Source organism: Micromys minutus (genome assembly GCF_963924665.1).
Source record: "Micromys minutus genome assembly, chromosome: 5".
Lineage (NCBI taxonomy): Eukaryota > Metazoa > Chordata > Mammalia > Rodentia > Muridae > Micromys > Micromys minutus.
Genome location: NC_137974.1, coordinates 49038285 through 49064025, shown reverse-complemented (window position 1 = coordinate 49064025; position 25741 = coordinate 49038285). Strand labels below are relative to the sequence as shown.

General features: G+C 38.3%; 1 protein-coding gene across 1 annotated transcript; it reads right to left on the bottom strand.

Moving 5' to 3' along the window:
• Positions 1-92: 92 nt before the first annotated feature.
• On the bottom strand, positions 93-25741 carry CCDC168 (coiled-coil domain containing 168; the record flags this gene model as incomplete). Its single annotated transcript, XM_080917425.1, has 4 exons — positions 93-19581; positions 25060-25102; positions 25353-25386; positions 25514-25741. 4 exons carry the CDS (start codon positions 25739-25741, stop codon positions 93-95), a joined length of 19794 nt encoding a protein of 6597 aa, XP_080773551.1.

The following is a 25741-nucleotide window of genomic DNA, read 5'->3' as shown; positions in this document are numbered from 1 at the left end:
CAAGGAAATATGACATTCTATCATTTTATTTTCATAGAATATCACAGTAGCAACCAGCGTTCCAGTTCACAAGTATCCACATGCAGTTGATATTAACGGACTGTATTGAAGGCCCCAGCAAGTGACCCCAACAACTTTTTGGATGAAGTCCATAAATTCCAAGAATTTGAAATACTTGCCACTTGAGGAATGTGGAAGTTTCCTTTTTGTAAGATTTTGCGAGGAACAATCCAGCGAATGGTTTGGGGAATAACATCCATTGAATCTGCTGGTACACAGACATAAAAAAAGGGCTGGTTTTCTTTTCTTTCTGAATAGAATCTGATGTTCTGCCAATGAGCATTTGGCTCCGGCATCTGATTGGTTTGTCTCTTCTTCTTTGTATGTTTCTCTTTACTGTGTAGATGACTGTGATGTGAGCTCTGGTAGATGCTGGGCTTTGTCCATACATCAGATCTAGCCTTCTTTCTATTCTTGAGCTGTGGATACTTTTGATACTTGGCATGTTTTTTTGTGAGACTCAATTTAATACTTGATTCTGTTGTTGAGGAGGTTAAAGAGCAGCTTGTTCTGCTCCATGTGGTTGCGGTCCAATGCTTCTTTTCATTGAACATAATGGAAGATGATGTAGACTCAATTTCTACAGCACTGGATGAACTGTGAGACAACCAGTCAGGAGGCTGCATTTTGGAGTTTGACCTACATTTCCTGCTATTTTGAGACAGATAGAAAGTTTGTGCCGCAGGGGAAATGTGTTTTCTATAGGTTCTAGTATAGCCGTCATTTGGATCTTCATGAGAAAATGGCTTCAAATAAGTTGCTTCATCACTTATGTGAACATCTGCCAATGGGATGCCTTTAGGTACGTCAGACAGAAAATTCTGTGAATCCCGAGTTAAGTAAAAATTGGTTTCTATAAACACACATTCCTCATTGTTACTTCCTTCAGGTGCTTGACTTTCCACTGTATCAGTTGAAGTCTCTGTCTTTAGGGGGACATTCATCCAGTCAGCAAAAAACCAAGATGAATGGGAATCAGTTAAACCAGCAGTACTTTGCTGAGCTCCTGCAGCAGAATGCTTGTATGCACTGGTTTCTTGTAACCAAACACAACATTTTTTATTTTTTTCTGGTGTCATCTGTAATTTTAAATCTGAAAGAATTATATCATTTTGTTCAGTGTCTTGTAGACCAGGGTAAAAGGCAGGCACATTGGTTGGCTCTTGGAATTTTCTGAAGCATACTGAGCTTTCTTGTGGATTTATCTTTGGGAAAGAAACATGCTGTAAACATTCCTTGTCAAAGGAAAGACTACTACTTTCCTTGCTACCATCGACTTTTTCACATTCTGAACCCAAACCCTTGCTTATCTTGGAAGTGTGTTTGGGAAGTGCATTTGGTACAGAGACTACAGTGACAGATGCGTTAGGGGCTGAGCAGAGGTATTTGTGTTGTAAATCACAGTCGATTTCACAAAAAGACTTTTCATCAAAAAGTACTGAGTCTTTGTTTTTTTGTTTTGGCCCTTTCGTGGCAGAATGGATGCACTTAAACAAGGGTCTTGATTTATCCTGGCCATTGGCTATTTCATAAGACTGTGTAGCTATTCTAGGAAGGCCCATTGCTTGTATCTCTGCTGTTTTTATACAAAGATGCACAAGAAGGTTGTCCTTTTCTTCCTCTGAGAACTTATGGAGAACATGAATCAAGGGGAGATTACTCAGACTTGCTAATGATGTTACACTTTCTTGCTTTTTGATAGCCTTTGGTTCTGTCATGGCCTTCTTGTTGCTACTTGAAACATTAACTATTGGTGTCTTCACACAGCTTAGAGGAGGAAAATCTCTTTCATAATTGTTTTTTAAGCTGGCATGTATAATATCAACTTTTGGAGACTTAAAATTCATTTTTATATGTTTCAAATAAAACTTGTAACTGTGGTCTTCTGAGATAGTACCTTGGGGGTGAGAGTCACACTTCTGTAAGGATGTGTTCACCATCTCTGGTATCTGATTCAGTTTTATCTCAGTTGCTTTGGAAACTAAATGCATAGTAAGCTTATTTTTTAATTCTGGAGTAAGCTGTTTTAAAAGAGGAGTACGTAGCAATGTGGCATATATTTTTGGTGATGTGTCTGGATTCTCTGGCGAAAGAGATGCCTTTGCATTACCAGGCTTGTCGGCTTCTACTTCCTCCAATATTTCAGAAAGAACTTGGTTTCGGATCTTATTTTCTACAGGGACTTCAAAGACACTTTTAAGTATTTTATAAATGGGAAACAAATGTTCTACAAGTGTTTTGTTTTCATTTTTTTTATCTCGAAATATTGTGGGCACAGTTCCTGGAGAAGCTTCCCCTAGCTTTGAAAGCAAGGGACGTTCTTTCATCTTATCAAATAGTGGGGTCCCAGGCAGTGGCTGTAGTCTTGGAGCATGTATTCTCGTGGTTCTTCTCAAATGAGTTTCTGCAGTGTCAAATGAGGTTTTATGTGTTAATATGTCCTTAACTTTTCTAGCATCTGGTAATTTCTCCTGGAATTTTGAATGACAGTCTCTTATTTCCCTTCTTGGATTTGTTTTTGATTCAATTATTCCTTCATTGTGAGGTGGATTTATCATGGAAATACCAAGGTTTCTGATAATAATTCCTGAAGAGGTATCTTTACTCCTTGGAACCATGGCTTTTGGTTTGTTGAAGGCATATTCTAATTTCCCCTTCCTGCTTGGACTACTCCATCCTATGATACCAAGCATCTTTGAAATTGGGTGCTTTGGGACTTTCATTGTTGAATATTTGGGTTTCAGTTCTCTTTTCAGATTTATTACTGTGAATCTGCTTTTCTGGCTTTTAGGACAAATAGGAATATAAGCATACAATGAATTGAAATTATTTGTTTGAAAAATTTTTTGTCCTTGAAGGTTTTGCTTTGCAATAACAATCAGTGATGGATCTTCTTTCCCTCTTGCCTCATAAAACTCCTTTCTACTCATGTGCGCCTCTGACTGTATCTGTGGACTGATATTCACTACAGTTTTTTTATTCACATTTACTTGTAAAGATGTCTGCTGATTTCTGCTGGGAACTGGAACATGAAGAGAAGGAAAGGGTTTGGGCTTAACCTGCTGTCCACCTTTGGCTGAAGGCTTGACTGGTCCTGTAGTCATCACATTTTGTTTTCCCTCGTCTTGAGATTTACCTGAATAGACGATGCTTAATTTTTCAAGTGGTATCTTTTCTGAAGAAAAGAGTGGAGAAACTGGAAACTTGGCTTTATGACTTAAATTATCTTTGATTTCACTTTCCTTCTTCCAATTTAAAATTTTAGTTGAAGGTTCTTTTTTATATTTTCCTGGCTGACCCTTTTGCAATTTGAAGAACATGTCCAGCACTTTTTCCCCTATTATGGTACCTAGTCTTGTGAGATCAATTTTATGATGTGGGGAGGTTGGCTTACATTCTAATTCAGTATGTAGGTGTTGACTTATTCTTAGGGCACTCGTCACACACTTTGACTTTTGTGGCCTGGTTTGTTTCAGTAGCACATTGTGTTCCGTTGCCTTAACAATACACTTAAAATCAACCTCAGCTAACTCTCTGATTTCGGTGTCCTGGGCATCTGCTGGTTCTTCGAAATTTTCTTGCGGATGAGGGAATTTTGTTAATCCGACTGTGCCTTCCTGTGTTTTGTCCTGCGAATATCTAGAGTCTGCTGATGGTATGGACAAGAAAGTTCGTGATGCAACCACAGTGAGTTCACTTTTATTTTTGTGTACTTTTTTCTCCAGAACCTTCATATTCAGGACAAATTCGTTTGCATTAAGAAGATACGAAATTGGTGAGGCCTTTGCCTTTTTGCAAGGCACCTTAATTGTCAAGTTTACTGTTTTTTCTATCTGTTTTGAATATTGTTTCCCTTTTTTGACATGAGTACACATGTCCTTTTTGTGTGTCATCTTTTCTGTATCTGAGAATGCTGGAACAATTTGTGGGAGTGGAGAAGATCGGTGGCTTTCTAAACTGTCTAAAAGATGGTTTACTTCAACTACTTGTACACCTTGACACCGTGTGACACCACTTAGAGGGCCTGTGGAAGTGCACATTTTCCTCAAGACTCGAGGTTCCCTGTTGCTGTGCTTCGGTTTGGGGGCTTTAATGCGCATGTGCAGTTCTGTCCTGTGCAGCTTCTGGGACAGAGGTGACTTCTGTGATTTCAAAGTTACATCTGTGCCTCTCCTGTCTATTGTTCCTATTTTTTCTTTTTTATATATCTCTTCTCTCTGAGGCATATGGTGCTTTTTAAAATCTTTCGTGGTGTCTCCAACAGTGATACCTGTCTCTCTAGGTTCTGTTTCTCCTTCAGGTGATATTCTCTGCAAAGCAGGATTTCTAAGTCTTAGTTTTATGTTACTGAATTCTGTTTTCTTGTATAATTGGGGATGGGGAAAATCCAGAAATAAAGAAGATTTAGTCAAAACCAAGCCTTGTTCATCTTTACATTTCTGTACCTTTGTTTCTTGATATCTGTGAGTTGTTATGAGCTTTGCTACTTGCATTCCAACTTCTTCCTTTTCCTCTGACACATGTTTTTCACTGTGTAGACTAATTGAAGAATTCCCAGTAATTGACTGACTGTAAATCCTGTCTTCAGAATCTGTTGATTTCTGTAAGTTTCCCATTGAAACAGGGGGTCTCGTTAACACTGATGCGCATTCTTCTTGGATTCCTGTATTCATAGTAGGAACAGGCTCGGGAGACATGGCAGTGAGTATCTTAGTCAACTTCTTAGTTAGTGTTATTCGTGGCTCACTTCTGTCTTCTTTGATTCCTTCCCGCTTTCCAGTTTCCCATGTAAGGTCACTCAAATTATGTGTAGGTAAAATAGGCGATCTCTTTGTCTTCAAATGTATATTCTTGGGATGCACTATAATCCTGTTTATAACCACATGCTTTTTTTTACCTGCCTTTTCTTTCTGTGGTACGTGTTCTTTCAGTAGTTTAATTCCACCGTAAACTTTTCTGTTAGCTATCTGAGAACCTGAAAATTTCATAAGTTGCAACTGTAAGATGGACAAGTTTACAATTGTACTTGCCAGATCCAAAAGTTTTTTTCCCTGGGATTTTCTCTGTAACTCTTTGATACTGACTATATATGACCGTGATAGTTTCTTTACCTTTTTATCTATTGATTTGGGGATCTTTTCATCTTGCATCTCTTTTCTGAGTATATTCTTTCCTTCTTCCTGTGTTGGTTCTTTTATGTTGCTTAACCCATAACCTGATGGTTTCATGCATATTTTTTTATCTGAGTCTGATACATCTTTAACCTTTGATGTTGGAAGAGAAAATTGTATTTTTCCTGGTATATCTTTGTTTTTACTCACTCTAGAAGGCCAAGAAGAATCACTTTTTGTTACAAACTCATTGAACTTTCTTGCCTTTTCCTGTTTCTGTCTTACCTTTTCTTTATTTTTCCCATGGAGAGTCTGCCTTTTTCTTGAGGTACTGTGCTCACTGAGACTGAACACATGAGCAGGTGCAGATATCTTTGCCTTTAAAACTCTGCCACTAGAGTATGTTGAACCATCTGTGGCTGGGGTCTGTACTTCTTCCTGTACTGGGGTAAGACTTTTCCTCTTTTTTGAACATTTAGAAACTTGCTTTGTGGGTGCTATTTGCCCTGTTGTAAGCAATGATGCAGAACTATCACATTTTGTTGCAACTACATTATGGTGTCTTGCTCTTTCTTTTTTCTGTTCTGTTTTTTCATTACTATTCCACTGATGAGTTTTTTTTGTGCTCAGGATTCTGTGTTTCTTGACACCGGACACACTAGGAGGTGCAGATATCTTTGTCATGAAAATTTGGCTGCTGGGGTGTGTAAAATTATCAATGGCTGATGTTTGTGTTTCTTCTTCTTCCCATGGTGGATGTAGTTTCCTTTTTTTAAAATTGTTAGCAATGGTATTTGTACAGCCTACTTGCCCCTCAGGCAATAATTTTTGTAGCACTGGGTAGAGCTTATGGCTTTGCATTGTTTCTGTTTCAACTTCCTCTGAGATGCCTATTTTACAGACATCTGAAGAAGTGACGACAGAACGTGCTCCTCTCAGAAGCATGGCTTTTGCCGTACGACTTTCATGCTTCCTTTTACTTTGCTCTTCAAGATCCACTTTAAATCTCTTTATTGGGGGTACACATGACAGGGGTGATTTCTTCATGTTCACATGTTTGGCCTTGGGATGCATTGTGATTCTTTTAAATGGATTCACTTCATCCTCTTTATATGACAGGCATCTTGATCTTTTTGGATCACTTAGGGTATTATTCAAAGAAGATGCTGCAAAATGTAATTTTTCTGCATCTGAAGATTCCATATTCCATGAGTGCAGAGAACAGGATCCTGTTTCTATCCCTGTCTTTTCCTTGCCTTTTGTTTCTATGACCAACTTACTGTGAGGTAAAGATGCCAAGACCAAACTCTCACCTAGTTTGCATTTTCTTTCCTGCAAATACCCCGAATTTTCATTTATATTTGTCTGTGTCCATTTGCTGGTATTGGTTACCATGGCATTTAGTGCATCTTTAATTTGTAGCTCTTGTTCTGTCTCTTTGATGTCTAACTGAATTTTCTGTGAAACTGATTGGTTTTCTTTCAAATGTATGTTTTTTTCTGTTTTTGTACTCTCTTCTTTCTGGATTACATATTCCAAGGAATGTTTTACACTGTTTAAGACGGGTTCGAAAGTAGACTTTTTATAAACAACTTCCCCTGTATCTGATGGTCTTTGGAGCTCTGAGCAACGACTGGAAGATTGGGTTCTTACTTGCATAACTTCCTCTCCATTTGCTCTCGTGTCCTCTTGAAAGTAAGAAAGAGAATATATGGAAGGTTTGTTCCAATTCTTAGTATTTTTATCGTCCTGTATTTTTTCCCCCTTTTCTTCAACATTAAATTGTAACTCCTGTGGTGCTGAAGGCAATTTCTGTCTCAAAGATAGTCTGCTTGAATGTATCACTTCCTTGGACTCTATCTGCAATCTCTCTTTTAGTGGCATATAATTTGCTTTTTCAATACTGTTTAAAACATCCTCAGTTAGCTCCTGGTACATTCCTAATGCACCCGACACTAACACCGATGGTGACTCAAGACAGAACTTCGTTATTCCTTTTAAGTATGCCTCCATTGTTTTAGGATCCCATTCCAGAAAAGATGAAGAAGGAACAGAATCCCAAAGTTTATTCTGAACTACATCTAGATTATTTTTGTTGCCCTGGATAAATTTTTGTATTTTATTGTCCCACCATGATTCCTTTCCACGTAGCAAATATTTAAAAGGTAGCTTCTTCCCCTTTCGAGCAATATGTTTGAGGCCTATTATATCTTTCAAATGTGGTATATTATTCCTGTATTCTTTCCTCTGTGGAAGATAATTTAATTCTATTAGGTCACCTAAGTTATCTCTATTAAATGGATTTAAAAGTGGTACTGTTCTGTCTTTCAGTGATAGCAGGGGCTTTAGTGGTGGGAGGCAGTCCTTTAGTAGTTCTGACTTAGCTTTTCCCACTTTTATTTTTGAATTTAAATTAGAATTTGATAAACATGGTAATAGAAGAAAAGATTTTTTCTGTTTTGTGTCTGCTTTGCTAAACTTTTCTTGTACTTTGCCTTTTTTTGTAGCGTCAAAGCATAAAGTTAATTTCTTTCCACTGGATGAATAGGACGATATTGATTCCTTTGTTTTTAAGGTAATATTAGAACCTATTATTCCATCTATCTTCATTTCTTTTATGCCAGTGTCCTCTTCCTGTGATTCACATTTTTTTTGTCTTACATTACTTGAGATGATCCCATCAATTTTCTTTTGGTCCAGTTTGAAGTGAGGTAAAGGGATCGGTTCACAGGCTGTCATTACAACGGAACCTGGTGCATCCTTTCTATGCTTCATACCCATCATGTTCTTTTTTCTGTAACACTGCGCTTCTGCTTTATTGCTTTGAGCATAGCCAGTGAACCTAGTGGGTGGAAGCTCTAACCTCTTCAAGTTTATGGCTTTTCTTTCAAGGCACATTATATCTTTCATAACTCCGTATTCTATGTTACCCTTTAGTTTTTCATCTTCATGCAAAAACAGCATGTATAATGAAAGACAATGCGAGAACAGCTCAGGTAGATATAGCTCCTCTTGCTTCTTTTTGTTTGCTTTATGTGCTAACAATTTCGTTCTGCTGACTCTTAGCATGGGTGAGCTCTCATTTGACACTGACTTATGCGTCTGCATTCCATCAGGTGACTGCTTTCTTTCTGACAACAAAAGGCTTGGGCATTTTATAGTTTTACTGCGTGACTCTGAAATAACTGAGGGGAAAATCCGCTCTGGTCTACATTCATACACAGCACTTAGGGTATCTTTAGATGACAAATCTAGCTCCCTTGTCCTGCTTGACAGGTTGGCTACCTCTGACAGTGCTCCCTTTGTCTGAGGCTCTAACTGCACATAAGAATAATTTGGGGAGCAAAATATATGTTCCTCAAGATTCTTGAAGGAAAATGACAGTTGATGCTGGTTTAATGTTTTTACCCTTCTTTTCTGTTCTCCATTTTCTGTATTTAGAGGGTGATAGTCCAGATTACCTACTGTTTTAAACGCCTTCTTCACCTGTGGTAGTATAATCCTACGTTTATCCATCAAAGGCTGAGCAGTAGACATTGGGAAAGCCTGGCAAACGTTTTCTTGCCAATCCTTTCCTCCTTTAGTCCTCTGGTTAACTCCTTCTGAACTTGAAGACTGATCTTCTAGAATGTTTACTTTACTTGGTGTTTTTTCTTCCACTGGCTTAAAAACTTTTGAATGTAGAGCTGCTTTTGCTGAGATTTGTTTCTGTGTATTTTTAGCCTGAAGTTGATATAATATACAAGATAAGAAAAATTCCAGAATTTGTTCTTTTTTCTGAATAAAAATGATCAAATGTTTTGGCCTCAATTTTTTGGAACTGTCCACTTTCTGTCTGTTTAGTTTTAATGGACTGTCAGCTGGTTCTGCCTTTTCTTTTCCCTTGAGATCCTTTTTGGGCCCTAGACCACTGTCTTTCATTGTTGTACTCCAGATTGGTTTTAAGTAGAAAGGAGCCCTCTTGTGTACAGAATTCAGAATGGTTCTAGGCTTCTGGGTGGACTTTGCGTCGTTTCTCTGAGTTGTACCTGTTTTGTGTAGATATGGGTCTGTGCAGAGAGATGCCTGTGATTTGGAACCTAGTTCTTTGTCAGTTTCTCTTAATCCTTCTCTTCCAGAGTGAGGGGAAATATTTTTTATGCTACAATACATACCCATTTTCTTAGGTACCTTGGTGTTTTCTGAGTCAAAGGACTCCTTAACTGGACAGGCAACAGGCCCCAAGCCTACCCTGGAAGTACTTTGTTTAAGCAGTTCTTGCACCGTACATGTGTTTTTCTGGAAAGTATCCAGCTTCGTGAGAAATAAGTCATGTTCTTTGGAACTTGAAGTATTTGTTTTCTTGGGTCCCCCTCTTCTGGGTGGAACTGAAAGTGCATGTTTGATAGAGTCTTTCAGAACTCCTTGCTTTATGCTCTGTGCAGTGGAGCATTCAAAATCTGTACCTTCTTTGGGTCTTTGAGACTCAAGCCTACTGTGATCAGCTTTTCCAGTCCCTGGAAGCATAGCACGGTTTGCTTCTTTTTCCAAATGGGAATTGAAGTTGATATGGCCAAGCTCCTTCACCTGTTGACCAGTTATTAATTGATCTTTATTTCGTGGAATAATATCTAATAAAACCGTTTGGTGTTTTTTGTGCTTTATAGTATATGGTGTTGATTTTCTGACAGTGCTTGATATTGAATTGTTATCAATTGGCTGTACAGATAACCTTTTAGTTTTATTCATTTTCTTCAGCATTATCTGTGGAGGAATATATGGTTTTTGTAGTTTGCCTTTATCCTCTCTTGCGTCCATAAGTTTTTTAATTTGAGATGCAATGTAGCCAGAAGCACACAACTCCTTCCAAGGTAAATCTGCCACCATTTTTACTTGTGGCAGCTCCTTCTGTGTCTTCATGCTATATCTTCGTTCCTTTCTTAGGCTAAGGATTCTATATCCTGTAATGTCAAGCAGCCTTCCAGAAGTTGTCTTCCTCACCTTCATATTTATCCTTTTATGATACAGGACACTTTCTGTGAATGCTGTTCTTCTTCTGTTTTGATGTATAACTTTGGAAGTAAGCTCATCTGTATAAACATAGTTCAGGCTGATCCCTTGTACACACAGCCTTTGCTCTCCCCACAATATGCCCATTTTCCTGGTCGACTCTGTCCCATCTCTTTGCCTGAACACACCACTGTTCTTTACTGTGTTGGTAGATTGTGTTCTTGATGGTGAATAATTTAGAAGTGGAATGGACTTCCTCGTTGTTGTTTTTATGTCTTCTGCTACTTCAGTTTTTTTACCCCTTTTACTTTTTTTCCTTCTCTTTTCCTGTTCTTTAATAAGCAAGAGCAGTTTTTCAATACTTGGCATGTGATCCATATCAGAAATATCTTCTTCATTTGAGATATTCTTCAGCTGTTGGGTCAAATTCTTTATGATTTTGTTATTTATTTTCATGTCTTCCTTTGGCTCTTCAGGCTGGTGTGATAAGTGAGAGGGAATGGATCCCTGAATAGGATCTGTAAAAACATTTTGTCGCTGTACCGTAAGCCTGGGAGTAAGAAATAGTCCTTTTGAATCGAATAGCTTATCCATTACTTTCAGTCTTACCATCCTCTGTGAACTTGATGGTTTGATATCTTGTTTCATTATGAAGTCATTTGTCATTTTGAAATGAGAAAACTGTTTCATAGGCTGGATAACCATTCCTGGTCTCTGTGTCCCTTTCTTCAGGGAATATTCATGTTGTAGGCTGTTTTGTGGGTCACTGTAGACTTTTGTTCTTCTTCTAGTTCTTCGGTTATCTGGCTCAAGACTATCAGTTTCTGCTTTCTGTGAAGTTAACTCAGAGTTCATTCTTCTTTGTAAATCTTCTGGTTTGCAAGAGTGTTCTGAATTAACCCAAAATTGTTGCATAAAATGCTGGCGAATGTCATTGAAAGAGCTATGATCATTTGTCTCTTTGATATTTTCTTCTGGTTTTCTAGATACATCAACACCTACTGACCATGACATTTGCCTTTGGTTAGATGGTTTCTCCAGAATTATCTGTGGAAGAATGTTTTTTTTCTCTTCCAGCTTGCCTTTCTCCAGTTTTGCTCTAGTAAGCTTTTTAACTTGGGATGTAGAGCACCTGGGGTCCAAATTAGCTTTTAGAACCAGGCTTTGCTTATTTTTCCTCAACTCTAATGTGTTCTGATGCTGCATGCTATGACCTGGTTCTTTATTGCTTCTGCCCCAATGTACAAGAAGTAGGGAAACAGGTCTTTTCTTCACCTTCATCTTTATTTGCTTGGCACACCTAGCACTTTTCACACTCGATATTTTTGCCTTATCTTTTTGTCTTAAAGTTTCAAGATAGGTATGGTCACTGGCATAAGACCTCCACATAGGTCCTACATTAGAAGGCTTTTCCTGTTTCTTGAGCAGGACAAAAGATGAGGACGTTGCTTTCCAACCTATTTTAAATTCAAGTGTGATGTCCTTGGGGTGTACTATGTTAGCTGAAAAGACTTCTGGTTTGAAAGGATCAGGTTTTTTCTTTTGGTCTGCTTCAAATGGCTGGACTCTCTGTGACCCTATTTTAAACAAAATTGGCTGTCCAAACTCTTCTTTTCTCTTTACTGTTGCTCTGTCCAAGCAATTTTCTTTTGCAGATTTTCTATACATATCCCATATTTTGTGGGATAACTCTGTTTTTATATGTTGAATTGACATACATGGACAGACAGATTTTATGTCTGCATTTACCTCATCATTATCTACTTTTATCTCTGGGGTTCTAAAGACCTGTGTCCCAAATTCTATGTGAGGTGACTGTGAGTCTGTGGGCTCTATTATCTGTGAGGGCACACCACTGTGAGCAGACAGGTTAGGTATTCTCATGCTACCAATCTGCTTTTTAAGTTCTTTGGAAGTCACTAAATTCCTGGCAATAGAAGTAACAATTTCTGTCAAATAAAATGGAGACTTTTCTTTTAAAAAAGACTGGCCAGTTTTCTTTTTGCCAAGTTTAGTAGTGTTACTGGCTGGCTCATATATTTCTAAGCAATTGTGTGATTTCCTCACATTTGAAAGTGAATTTTCGAGGCTTACTTGGATGTTGGGACCATTTTTGTCAACAGAACCCTTGTACTCTATGATGCCTTCGACTAATGACTCCCCACGTGTTGGCTGTGTCTGAGTAAACTTTGAAATTCCCAAACCTACCTCTGCCTTGAATTTATTCTTTATAGTAGAGGTGGTTGATATGAAATAAATGGTGTTCTGAAGTACATCAGTTAAGTGTTCACTGAGTCGTAAGGCTTTCATTTTGGCTCTTAATTTAACTTTCCTATGATTTGTAATAAAGTATCCATTTATTTTAATTATCTTGGAAACTGATAGCTTCTTTTTCATAGTTGAAAATCTCTGATTTAATACACTTTCATTTTCTAGTAATTTAATTGTGTTTACCTGGCTTTTAAAGTCAAACAAAACGGGTATGAAAAAATTGTAAGGTCCCGAGAAAGTTGTGGCTAAATTTGCTTGTAACTTTGCTTTTTCCTCCGCCATAAATCTTTGAGGTATTCTGCTATAAGAAGCAGTTCTTTCTGCTGTATCAAGTAACAGTTCATCAGTTTTGAATTTGAGTGGACAAATGTCAACATCCTCAATAGCATGATGTAGTACCTCTTCCACATGCACCTTCTTTCTCAGCTGGTGTTTACTATTATGGTACGATTTCTTTCTGCAGAATCTTGGGTTCTGCCTTGCAATATCAAGCAGCCTTGAAGCTTTTTTTGTCATGGGACTCACCTCTCTTTTGCCTGGAATCTGTAATGTGTAGTTCTCACTTTTTTCTTCAGATGACATAAGACTGGGCTCCTGTAAAGGTTTCAAAGATCTCAAGTTCTTCTGAGTCCATGATTTTTGTTCAGAAATGGGGTAGGCACACTTTCTCCGAGGATTCCCATCCCAGGTGTTGGTGTACGATATGGAGCCAACCTCAGATTCCTCTGCGTTTAGATGTTGCAGCGTTACACCTGCCATGCTGCTTTGCTGCTTATTTACGTTGACCAGCGGTGCTTGCCCATCATATAGAGTTCTTTCTAACTCACAACACACTGCTGAATTAATCATCTGTAAACCAGATTTCACAGAATTAGAACCTGCCACATTCTGAGAACTGAAAGCGAAGTGCTGGACACTCCGTGGGTTTCCTCCTTCACCTTGAGTTTTCGTATCTTTGATACCATTTGAAGTAGCATCCTTGTCAGTGGGGTGTGAATGACAAGATCTTTCCTCATGGACTGACTGGTTGTGAAGTTCATGACTAAATTTTGTCGCCCGCATTATATCCCTCTCTTTTACTCCATTACATGTGCTTACATCAAGAGACATGGGCACAGGAGAGAAGATGGCATGGAGGGTTGACACTGCCGCGGGTTGACACTGTTTTGGTGTTACACATCCTGCAGTAGTAAGTGTCTGAGAGGTTGCTGCCTTATTTGCTTCAACAGTTAGATAACTGGTACTCATCTCATCTCCTTTGTCCATGAATTTTAAATTCTTACTTTCTTTACATGTCTCTAACATTATTGCTGCCAACTTCTGTGTTAGTCTTTTCTTTTTCTCTGATGTTGGGTCTTCCAATATGATTATATTAAGGCTATCAGGTAAGACACCAGAACGTATTAGTAATTCAGAAATCTGTGATTTCAAGGCTTTGGGAAGTAGATTTTTTCTATGGCCACATTGTGGAATAGTCAATACCTTTGAAACAAATGCTTTCCTTCCTTTCATAGTCACAGCAGCTGAACACATTTTACCTTGTAAGGCTTTGCATGTAAACGCCTTGCTCTGTCTTTTAGATCTTGGTACATCAGGAGTTGAGAGAGTCAAAGACTCTGAGATGGCTGCTTGTAGATCACTTTTAAGCCCATCTCTATCCCAACTGTTCAGTTCCTGTGTCTGAGCTCCATCAGCTGCCCTGTGATATTTTGTTCTAAGAGTCTTAACAACATCTATTTGTGATTCTTCTGATTTTAAGGAATGAAGCTTTGAACTTGATGGATACGTGTCATCCTCTCGTCGAATTTTATCTGCTGACTGACTCTGCTGTATGACATCTTGTTCCACAATGAACAGAATGTCACTCCCTCTTCCTTTCACCTCTTTAGGAGAGTTAGGGTCCCTGCTTGGATATGAATAAAATACAAAATGTTGGCTCTGCTGTGGGAGTGACATTGATAATGTGCCATCATCATTTTGGTTTTCTTCTTCATTTGGAATATCAATTTCTTTGACATCATCTGAAGTAACCTTCCCTTTATGACACAGTATCTCTGGATTCATTTGCATAAAACAAGGTGTTTTTTCACTCAGAGAGCTTTTTTCTATCTTGCTCCTCATATTAATATTAGGTGCAGCATTTTTTGAAGAGGAAGTTTCATCTGCAATTTTTTCCTCCTGATATGTGTTGGTTGAGTAACCTTTAATTTCCCCACTGTGGTTTGGATTGATGTATGAGACTGATAGTTTTCTTGCTTCCTTTTCACTGTCACCGGTTTGTTCACTGTTTTGTTTTTCATGAACTAGATAACACTCTCTTTTAGATAATGTGTTGTCCTTGGCTTCCCCAAATTTTAAAGGGGAAACACTGACATAGGCCACTAGCCTTTCTAATTGGAATTCATCTGGGATGGGGCATGTTGCAGAACACAGAATAGCTTCTGTGAGTGTTCGTGGCTGTACTTGAGTGGTTGTTCTTCCTAGTTGGCTCAGTTGTTTGTCTGATCTAACAAGATTGTGGTCTTTTTCTTGATTCATACCAAATATAAAGCCAGGGCTATTTTTTGAGATCAGCAAGTTTTCTTTCCCCTCCCCTGCACACTTCTTCATACTAAAGAAACTACTTGCATCAGCAGAACCTGAGCAGTGTGCATTTTCTCCATTTGGTTTCTCTGGCATTAGTTGCAAATGACCAAGTCTTCTTATTCTCTGTTTTTCTGTCATTGGTTTTGAGCTTCTAATTTTTTTGTTGGGCAAAATATGTACCTTGGAAGGAACAATGTCCAAACAGGCAGCTGCTATGTTGGCCCTTTGCCGTGGATCTTTCATTCCTTTGTTACACTTTAGTTCTTTGCTGTGCCTGAAGTTAACTGCCTGTGGTAGTTTTATTTCACTCATAGTTCTGCGCCTCTGACTCGCTGGTGTCTGCTTCTTTGATCTTGATCTTGGTGCTTTCCTCTCTCCCTTCGGCCTAGAACCAAAGGCTCTTGTGACAGAGTCAAAAGACTGCAGGGATGTCACCTGAAGATTTGCTGATGTCTCTGCATTGCTCACTACAGAGCACAAATCTACTTCACTTTCAGAGATTTTGTTAAATTCTAAATCATCTGTTGTGTTCGCAAATTCACCAGGCGAAGAGGTCCCTACTTCAGAAAATAAAATTTTCGGAACCACAGGGAAGTTTATGCCATTTTCTGTTTTGTTGGGTTTCTGTAATTCTTTAGCTTTTAGGGGATCCATTTGTAGATGAGCCTTTAAAACATTTTGCAGGGAATATTTTTGGACTTTTACACTTTGACTGTTAACAGGTTGTTCTTGACTTACAGAGGAGGGTGATAGGTCTGGGAGAGTTTCCTTCCTTTGATTTGCATCAGCCCACAGGTGTTGGCCATGTGGAGGAAGTACCTGTAAAAAAGAGTTTTGTTTCTCTTCTTGAGTTTTTTTCTCTCGATTGTAGAATGCACTACTCTCAGCAATGCAAGCAACACATACTTTGCTTGCCAGTCCTCCTTGCTTTAGTTGAGAGCGATGGGACAACCCCTGCAATCTGCTATGGATGGTTAAGCAAATAGTGTTTTGACACTCAGGTAAAAATGCTTTAGTTTGGTTCATCTTTTTAAATTTGGCCTTAAGGTCTAGTTTTGACTTCTGTTTATTGCCTCTAACATTGGATGTTTTTGAAGCTGGTAGTTTCACCTTATATTTCAGCTTCACTATACTCATTTTTGTGAATTTTGTTTGGTCTCTTTTCTTTTTAGAACGAGTCAAAACAGGCATGCAGTAACTTAAAAGCCACAACAAAGCTTTTTGGGCAAAACTACAACTAATTTCCTTTGTATCGTTTCCAGTATTTGGAGCACTGCTTTCTGTTGATTGGCTCAGAGAGTCCCCCATCAGTGATTTTCCTGATGTTGGAGGACCCCGCTCTAATTCTGTAGAATTTAGATGCTCTGCTTGTGTAGATATGCTGTCCTTTATATTTGCAACATAAAATGAATCCATCCTTATTGAGTCAACTGACTTCTCAATCGATTCTGTGAAAGATACAGCTGGAGAGATTTCTTTCTCCATTTTAATCTCTGTCATTGGCCATGCATCACACCTGAAGCGCCTCTCAGTGTGAGCTCCTCCCCCCTGCAGGGCCTGCTCCATCCTTCTCACTCGGTATGACTGAACTTCTAGAGGCTCTCTGGTTTCATTTTCTTTAGTAAGGGAATCTAAATTATTTTCTTTCTTTTCAACTTGGGGTTTTGGGTGTGTTACTTTTATATTTATGTTATTATTGGGAACTCTAGAGCTCTGAGGGTGAACATTCAGAGGCCTGGGTACCAATGTTGCATTATACAGCATTTGTTTAATAGTGCTTTCGAAGCTGCGTCCCACTTCTCTCCTATGGATCAGAGTGTCACACGTCCTAATACAAAGTCTTGGGGAAAATGCAGGTTTCTTCACTTTTATAATTTCATGTTTTACACCGAGTATACTTTTTGTTCCTGATATTTTTTTTCTGGTTTTGAAAGGTCCTGTGGCAACTACACATAAGTCTTTTATCCAATATTCCTTGTCTTCTGTAATATGACCAACCAAAGTCTTTGTAGACTTCCTACTAAATGGGATGCCACATTCTGTTGTTTCAGTTAACCATTCACTAGTAGGCAAGTTCTGTAGCATTGAAGGTGGGCATGTGGGACCTGCAGCCTCTTCTCTGTCTGTAGGTTTGTCTGTTCTTTGCCACACTTTCACAACTTGCCGTGTATCAGTTGAAGGACATGATCTAGTCTCCCACACCGTCTGTGTAGAAATAGTCCGTGACTCTACTTCTTTCCCTTGAATGCTTCTATTTTCTGAATGTATATGTCCCATTTCAAATTGGACATTTTCAACCTTTTGCTTAAGACATGCAATGAAGTCTTCCGCCAGTGGTGGAACTGTTTGCCTACTTTTTTCTTCTTTATCCCTGTCACACTCTTGTGCCTTTCTAAATATAGAGTTCTCGTCAATATGCTTTAGTTCCTGGATCTTCTTTTTATCTAGTAGTTTCTCTTGCAATGCAGAGTGATTATAATTTATTATTGGTGTCCATGCCTTGGCTTTTGATTTGCTATCTATTTCCATACCAAAGGGTTCAGAAATGGTAGCCTGCATCGTATCTGAGATCCTTTCATATTGTTGTCTATTATTTTTATTGCTTATGGTGTTGCATTCTAGCTTTTTATTGTCAGTTTGATTACCATATTCTGTAATATTGTTCACTAGTTGTTTCTCTTCCTCCAGATTTATGCTTCCTGTAACCACTTGCACATTCATATCTCTCCGTTTGTTTTCCTCATGCGTTCGGGACCCGAGGGAAAGGAGTAAATTGATGCCCGAAAAACTCAGAATGATTTCCTTCGAATTTTTCGAATTCTGTATTCTTTCTTTTGGAAAGCACCTTTGTGTGTTTGGTGTACTGACCGTTAACTCATCTACATTTGCTGTAGTCTGTATGTCCTTCTGGACTTTCATCCTGTGTGATTCTATTCTGGGAAATGAAACTGCTTTCTGTAGAGATCCTGATAACATTTCTGAAAGCCCCTCATGCTTTGGAATGTTCAAGTCAAGTGTGTGCTGAACCGAGTCCTCACTAGTCCTCTCGACATTTGTTTCAAATGACGAACAGGGAGCTGTCAGTTCCTTAGCGGTGACCACAGACGAGTGTTCTACGTTTTCAGTAATGGTCAAGCTCACTCTATCAGTAGAACTTGTGTAATTGATTTTTTCTGTATCTAGTGATCTATGTTGCTCCTGAAGAAAATGTTCATGATTTATTAAGTCTGGAATGACCATCACTAGATTTTTTAAGAAATACTTTTTAACATGGGGAGTGATGAGCTTAGAGATTAGCTTAGAAATAAGATACAATGCTACATCCGCCATTATTTTCCTTTGATGTATGATTTTCTTCTTCTTACATCTTAACTCAATCTTGTTTTCTGAAGTATGGCACACTATGATTGGAAATACCTGTGAACAAGACTTTTTCTTTGCTTTTAGAGATGGAACTTTAAGACTGAGTTTTCTTTTATTGTCTGGTATCTTTCTCCTTTGCTTTTTAATGGTGGGTGAAAGAGACATTGAACTGTATGCATAATACTGGTTTGAGTCCAATGAAGGCATGAGTTGCTGGGCTTCTGACATTATGTTTTGTTGTGACACAGCTTCAGCAAATGAATTTGGACTTAAAGATTGAAATTCAGCATTTCGGAAATCACTATATTGCTCTTTGACTAAATAGTTGCTCTTGTTTGGGTCATTAAGATAAATAGAATATTGGGTTTCACTGAAATGTTCATCAGACTCTATGCCCTTGGTTGAGTCTTGTATCTCAACAATGCATGGGATGTGGATGAAATGTTGGCTCTTATCACTGTGATCTATATCTTGGGTCTGGAAGGAGTCTTGCATGCAGCTAGAAAATGGCATTCTCATTAAATCTAGAGGTTGAGCAAAACCATGCTGGCTGCTGACTGGCTCTTGGTTGTAAATAAACTGTTGGGTTTGTCTAGTAAAATGCGCTTCATGAATCATTTGATGCTTTATGATATTTCGGTCCAGAAAAGTATCTTGTGCTTTGCCAGGAATAAATATTTGGTTAGAATGTAGCTTATAAATGAATGGCTCCTGAAATCGGTGGTGCAGACAATCAGCTTCCCTCACTAACATAGCTTTGGGGTTCACAGGGATTTTTCTTCTTATATTTTCTTCTACTTGTCTAATTTGATCACCAGAAAGAAATAAATGGACAAGAGGGCATGGTGTCACATTGAGATCCTTATCTCTTATAAGCTGAAAAGTGCTTTGAAAACTAATATCAGGAAGTGAGTTTTTTGTACTGTTGGTTTTCATTATTGAAAATAAATTGCTAGAGGAAAATTGTATTGCTTGATATTTACTTTGCAGATCTTTTCTGTGGCTTATGAAAATTTTCTTTACTTCAGAATGAAACATTGACAAAGGTACACTGCTCCCACCTGAAGATGAGTGACTTTCACAAAAATGGCTTTCTTGAAATTCATAGTCATTGTACGAAGAAAAAGCTTGTTCTCTACTGTTATCTCCATTCTCCTCAGATGGAGAAGTTGTTGTAATGCTTCCTGAAAAGGTTTCAATTCTGGAGATAAAAAAAACAGTGTGAGTTGTAACTTACAATAAGCATTTTTATAAGGTCTCACTCTAGACTTAAGAAAAGTCTATCACAGACAAAAGCAAGACTGTTTATAAACATGAAGATAAAGGTGAAGCTACCACCCACATCATTAAGGAACTCAATACCACATAATTTCCTTTAGTAGACCAATCAGTTGCTAAAATGAAGAAAAAAACTTATTTAAGAGTAAGAGAATTTTTCTCTCACTCTCTATTAAAGCGTTTTTAACAACAATGAGCCAAGGGGTAAAGATTATATACTTTTATAAAGAGTATGTTTCTGATTGTTACATAAAAATTGTTATGGAATTTAGTAGATACAACAGCAGAATATCTCATCAAGTGTAGAGGCAAGAACTCTATTACTGAGTCCCCTGGGGTTTGATTTGTATTAGGTAAAGGAATAAAAACAACAAATAATAGAAAATTATAATACTCCACAATGAAAGTTATATAGCGTTTCTCAAAAAGTTCTTATTTTCACTTTTCACTTAAAGTGCTTTGCAGCTTCTGTTCTGATGTCTGAATTGCCAGCGCTAATGATGGCATGCATTAGAGCCATAGTTAAGTAAAAGAGAGATTATGTGAACACAAGTATAGCAATATGAAATAGTTAATCTCAAACAAAGATGGCCACTAAATTATATAGGATGGATATGCTGGAGAAAGAGACAGAGCAGAATGGAATCTGTTTTAGTTAGTGTGCATTGCATTACAGAGATACTACCAAGGCAATTTAATAAGAGAAAGCATTAAATTGGGGCTTGCTTAAGTTTTAGAGGGTTAGTCTATGACCATCATAGTTGGGAACATGGCAGCCTGCTGGCAGGTAGAGCAGTAGCCAAGAGCCTTTATTTCTCATCCATAAGTTCTTGTCAGAGAGAGAGATGGTGACTTAGTGATGGTATAGACTTTTGAAACCTCAAACCCCATCTTTAGTGCTACACTTCTATCAAGGACATCGCCTCGTAGAAGACCGGAATGCAGATACTGCCTTAGTATACATCTTAAATCCCAAACAATGAAGGTAAAATTAGTTTGTAGAAGGAAGCACCCATGTTTGAAAATGATGTCTTACTGAAAGGCAAAGAGATGAATCTGAGAAAAGTTTGACAGAATAGAAAATTCCCAACTCTTATGAGAGCAGATAGAATAGAGCAGCTAGTTGGAGAAAGCAGGTGATATGATAGTGTACTTAAGTGTATACTAAAAAATTCCACCAGAGAACTTCTACAGCTAATAAACAACCTCAGCAAAGTGGCTGGATATAAAATTGACTCAAACACATCAGTAGCCTTCCTCTACACAAAGGATAAACAGGCTGAGAAAAAAAATAGGGAAATGACACCCTTCACAATAATCACAAATAAGATAAAATACCTTGGTGTGATCCTAACCAAGCAAGTGAAAGATCTGCATGACAAGAACTTCAAGTCTCTGAAGAAAGAAATTGAAGAAGATCTCAGAAGATGGAAAGATCTCCCATGCTCATGGATTAGCAGGATTAATATAGTAAAAAATGGCCATTTTGTCAAAAGAAATCTATAGATTCAATGCAATCCCCATCAAAATTCCAACTCAATTCTTCATAGAGTTGGAAGGAGCAATTTTCAAATACATTTGTAATAACAAAAAAACCCAGAATAGTGAAAACCATTCTCAACAATAAAAGAACTGCTGGGGAATCACCATCCCTGACCTCAAGATGTATTACAGAGCAATTGTGATAAAAATTTTTTTTCTTTTGGTATTGGTACAGAGATAGGCAGGTAGATATATGAATAGAATTAAAGACCCAGAGGTGAACCCATACACCTATGGTCACTTGACCTTTGACAAAGAAGCTAAAACCATCCAGTGGAAAAAAAGACAGCATTTTTAACAAATGGTGCTGGTTCAATTGGGGGACAGCATGTAGAAGAATGCAAATTGATCCATTCTTAGCAGCTTGTACAAAACTCAAGTCCAAGTGGATCAAGGACCTCTGAAGACCCAGCTATTCCACTTCTGGGCATATACCCCAGAGACACTTTAATACACAACAAAGATATATTCACCACAATGTTCATAGCGGCTCTATTTATAATAGCCAGAAGCTGGAAGGAACCCAGATGTCCTTCAGAAGATGAATGGATACAAAAATTGTGGTACATATACACAATGGAATACTACTCAGCCACCAGAAACAATGACTTAACCAAATTCTTAAGAAAATGGCTGCATCTAGAGAATATCATCCTGAGTGAGATAACCCAGTCACAAAAGAACAGACATAATATGCAGTCACTGATAGTGGGATGCTAACCCCAGAGGCTTGCACTCCCCCAGAAACAACTCACAGACTGTATGAAGTCCAAGAAATAAAGAAAACAAAACAAACAAACAAAAAAAAAGGACCTCCACATAAAACCAGATACACTGACTAATAGAAGAGAAAGTGGGAAAGAGCTTAGAACACATAGCACAAGAGAAAATTTCTGGAACAGAACAATGGCTTATGCTCTAAAAATCAAGAATCAACAAATAGGACCTCATGAAATTGCAAAGCTTCTGTAAGGCAAAGGACATTGTCAAGAGGACAAAATGGCAACTAACAGATTGGGGAAAGATCTTTACTAATCCTACATCTGATAGAGGGCTAATGTCCAATATACAAAACCTCAAGAAGTCAGACTCCAGATAATCAAATAATCCTATTAAAAATGGGGGACAGAGCTAAAAAGAACTCCCAACTGAAGAATATCGAATGGCCGAGAAGCACCTAAAGAAATGCTCAACATACTTAGTCATCACGGAAATGCAAATCAAATCAACCCTGAGATTCCACCTCACACCAGTCAGAATGGCTAAGATCAAAAACTTAGATGACAGCAGATGCTGGTGAGGATGCGGAGAAAGAGGAACACTCCTCTGTTGTTTATGGGATTACAAGCTCGTACAACCATTCTGGAAGTCAGTCTGGTGGTTTCTCTGAAAACTGGACATAGTACTCCCTGAGGACCCAGCTATACCACTCCTGGACATACACCCAAAAGATGCTTCAACATATAACAAAAACACATGCTCCACTATGTTCATAGTAGTCTTATTTATAATAGCCAGAAGCTGGAAAGAACCCAGATGTCCTTCAACAGTGGAATGGATACAGAAAATGTGGTACATTTACACAATGGAGTACTACTCAGCTATTAAAAACTAAACCACCAACCAAAGAGTACACATGGAGAGACCCATGGCTCCAGCTGCATTTGTAGCAGAGGATAGACTCATCAAGGAGAGGAGAGGCCCTTGGCCCTGTGAAGGCTCAATGACCCAGTATAGGGGAATGCCAGGTCGGGAAGGTGGGTAGATGGGGCAACACTCTCATAGAGGCAGGGTAAGGGGGATGAGATAGGGGGATTCTAGAGGGGAAACCAAGAAGGGGGATAACATTTGAAATGTAAGTAAGGAAAATATCCAAGAAAAAGGGGAGGACAAAAGAGGATTAAGGAGGCAGTTTTACCACGAAAGTTGTAGAGAAACAGGTTACAAACAGAGAACAAGCTAGACATAGGTGAAGACAATGAGCCAGAGAATTAGAAAGAGCCAGAATATTAGGATATATTGCCAAGGTTTTATGAGGGCAACCAGAGCAATTCAGTCAGAATCTGAATGCTAGTTGGAACCAGTCAGCTAGGAGAGGTGATTGAGTGAGGACAGTTGAGTTGAACCAGCTACCCAGAGGTCAGAAAGAGCTAGAAAGAGTGAGCTCATTCAGCAGTAAGCCTCGGAGGCTGAAAACATTCTAGGCCTACATAAGAGTATGCCAATGCTAGAAGCTTCCAGGACAAGGCCTAGGTAAGCAGAAAGTGACATTAAGTCTCCGTCTGAGATGACAATTACTTCAGACTATTAGATACTTTTACCCCTTTCAATTCTTCCTGAACAGTCTACCAACTGGAAACCAAACATTCAAATATCTGAGAATATGGGGGTCATTCTTATTAAAACCACCAGAGCATATTTCATCATGCCCCTCAGAGTGGCACACAATTTAAAAGTCATAAATTGTTTATTTCTAGAATTTTATATCAAATGTTTCGAGTTATAGTTGGTCTCAAGTACCTGAAACCACGAGAAGTGATACTTTTGATTAGAGGTGATTGCTGCATCTTTCCTTAAAGTCCCCTGGAAACTCCGCCTAAGGATTAGCTCCTGCTTAAGTAGAGTGACTAAGTGACTGATGACACACGGAGGGGGAAGCCGAAAGTCCCTATCCTCACATTTTTAAGATTTCCTCTTACCTTTTAATATTCTGATGAGCCTTGGAGACAGTGCACACCTTATACTGCAAACCCCAGTGCCTTAGAGAGTCCCAAGGATGTCTGACGGCACCATGGGTTTTGCCTAGCATGTAATGGCAATCCTCCTGCCAGCCACTCCTGACAAGGATTCCACTAACCTAGACCCTCACATAGTGTTTCTACTTCTTGAGGCACTTACCTTCGAATGAAAGCTCCTAGGACCCAATGGTATAACAAAGGAAATAGACTTTAAAATTTAGAAGATTTGAAATATGAAAGAAATGGAGATTATCAATCTCCAGATTCCTTCTTCACAAAGAAATGAGTGCTCTCATGGGAAAACAAAGCATTACTTATAGCCAGGTACGGCGGTGCACACTCGCTCCCAGAACTCAGGAGGCAGAGGCACCACCAAACAAACTAACAAATCAATACATAACTGTAATTTTAAATAGTGAAATCCCAGCTCTAACATCTCCTTCATGAAATTATTCTCAAAAGCTTAGGTTGGTTTAAAATTCTTCAAAATGTTTGTATACTTGGAGGCAACTCCCCTGTAGCTATATGTCCTTTTGAGATCAGAAACTAGTTTAAGTGTTTATGTTCCAGCATCAAACAGTATCTATTGCATAGATGTTTAATAACCATAAAATGAGTTTTTAACACAATTAAGATAGCAACACAAAGAGCAATGATAATGCTGGTATTTAATCCACAGAAATTAGGTAGTTTTGAGCTGACACATTTTGGACAACTTTCTGTGCTACTTGTAGCCAGTTGATAGGTTCCAATTTACATTCTAAATTTCAGAGCAGCCTGTCAGTTTTAAGACACCTCGTTCACTGTTGGCTCCATCCACAGTAAGTGTTAAGTAAAATTTTCCCAACTGAATTATGAGAACTGGTGATTACTATTTCCTTGTGAGTAGTGAAGGGATTTTATAGTAAGAACCGGAGTCAGTTAACCTCTATAAGCTTTATCTACTTTAAATGACAATTTTACCAATATATGAAAAGTCCTTATTATGGCTTGTAATAAGGCAAGCACTTAAAAACACTGGGATGAATTATAGTTTACCATACCTTTGGGAAGAACCTTCTCATATTCAGATAAAAGTCTGAACTAAATGTAAACAAATTAAGTTGTTTTACCTCACTTACCTTTCTGCTGAAGACGTGTGTGTAATTGACCAGCTCTCTAAAGCTACATAGGAACAAAAAGTTATAGGATCAGAGTAAGACACTTAGGCTAAATAAGTTTATATTAAAAAATAATCGTAAGCAGAGCTGTGGTGACTAATGCATTTAATCCCAGTACTGGTGAGGGAGGGAGAGGCAGTGAATCTGTATGAGTTTGAAGCTATCCTGGTCTACAGAGGGAAACCCTGTCTCAAAAAAAAAAAAAAAAAAAAAAAAACAACTAAATAAATAAGATGAAATTGTGTGATATTTACCAAACGTCATGCCTTTTGGGAAAACATCTTCATTCTGTTTCAAGGGAGAAGATAAACATGTTACAAAAATAAACACCAGCTATCAAGTTAAATGTTTTTAAAATAAATTATTCATATGAGGGTTTTTGAAAAATAGGAGAGAGTGGTCAGTTATTTCTTACCTTCTGAGAACCTGAACCATTTTTCCACAGTTCAAGCTTCTTCTTAAAGAATTCACAAGTTCTTATAAGGATTATCTCAAAAGCAACTCCTAGGACAATTATGAACAGGATTGGTATCCAAGCATTGCTAAAGATCCAGTAGTCGAGAAAGTCACATAATGTGCAGAAGGCACCCTCGTCTAGTACAGACTTCAATCTGTTCTTAAAGAAACTACATGCTTTTGCCAT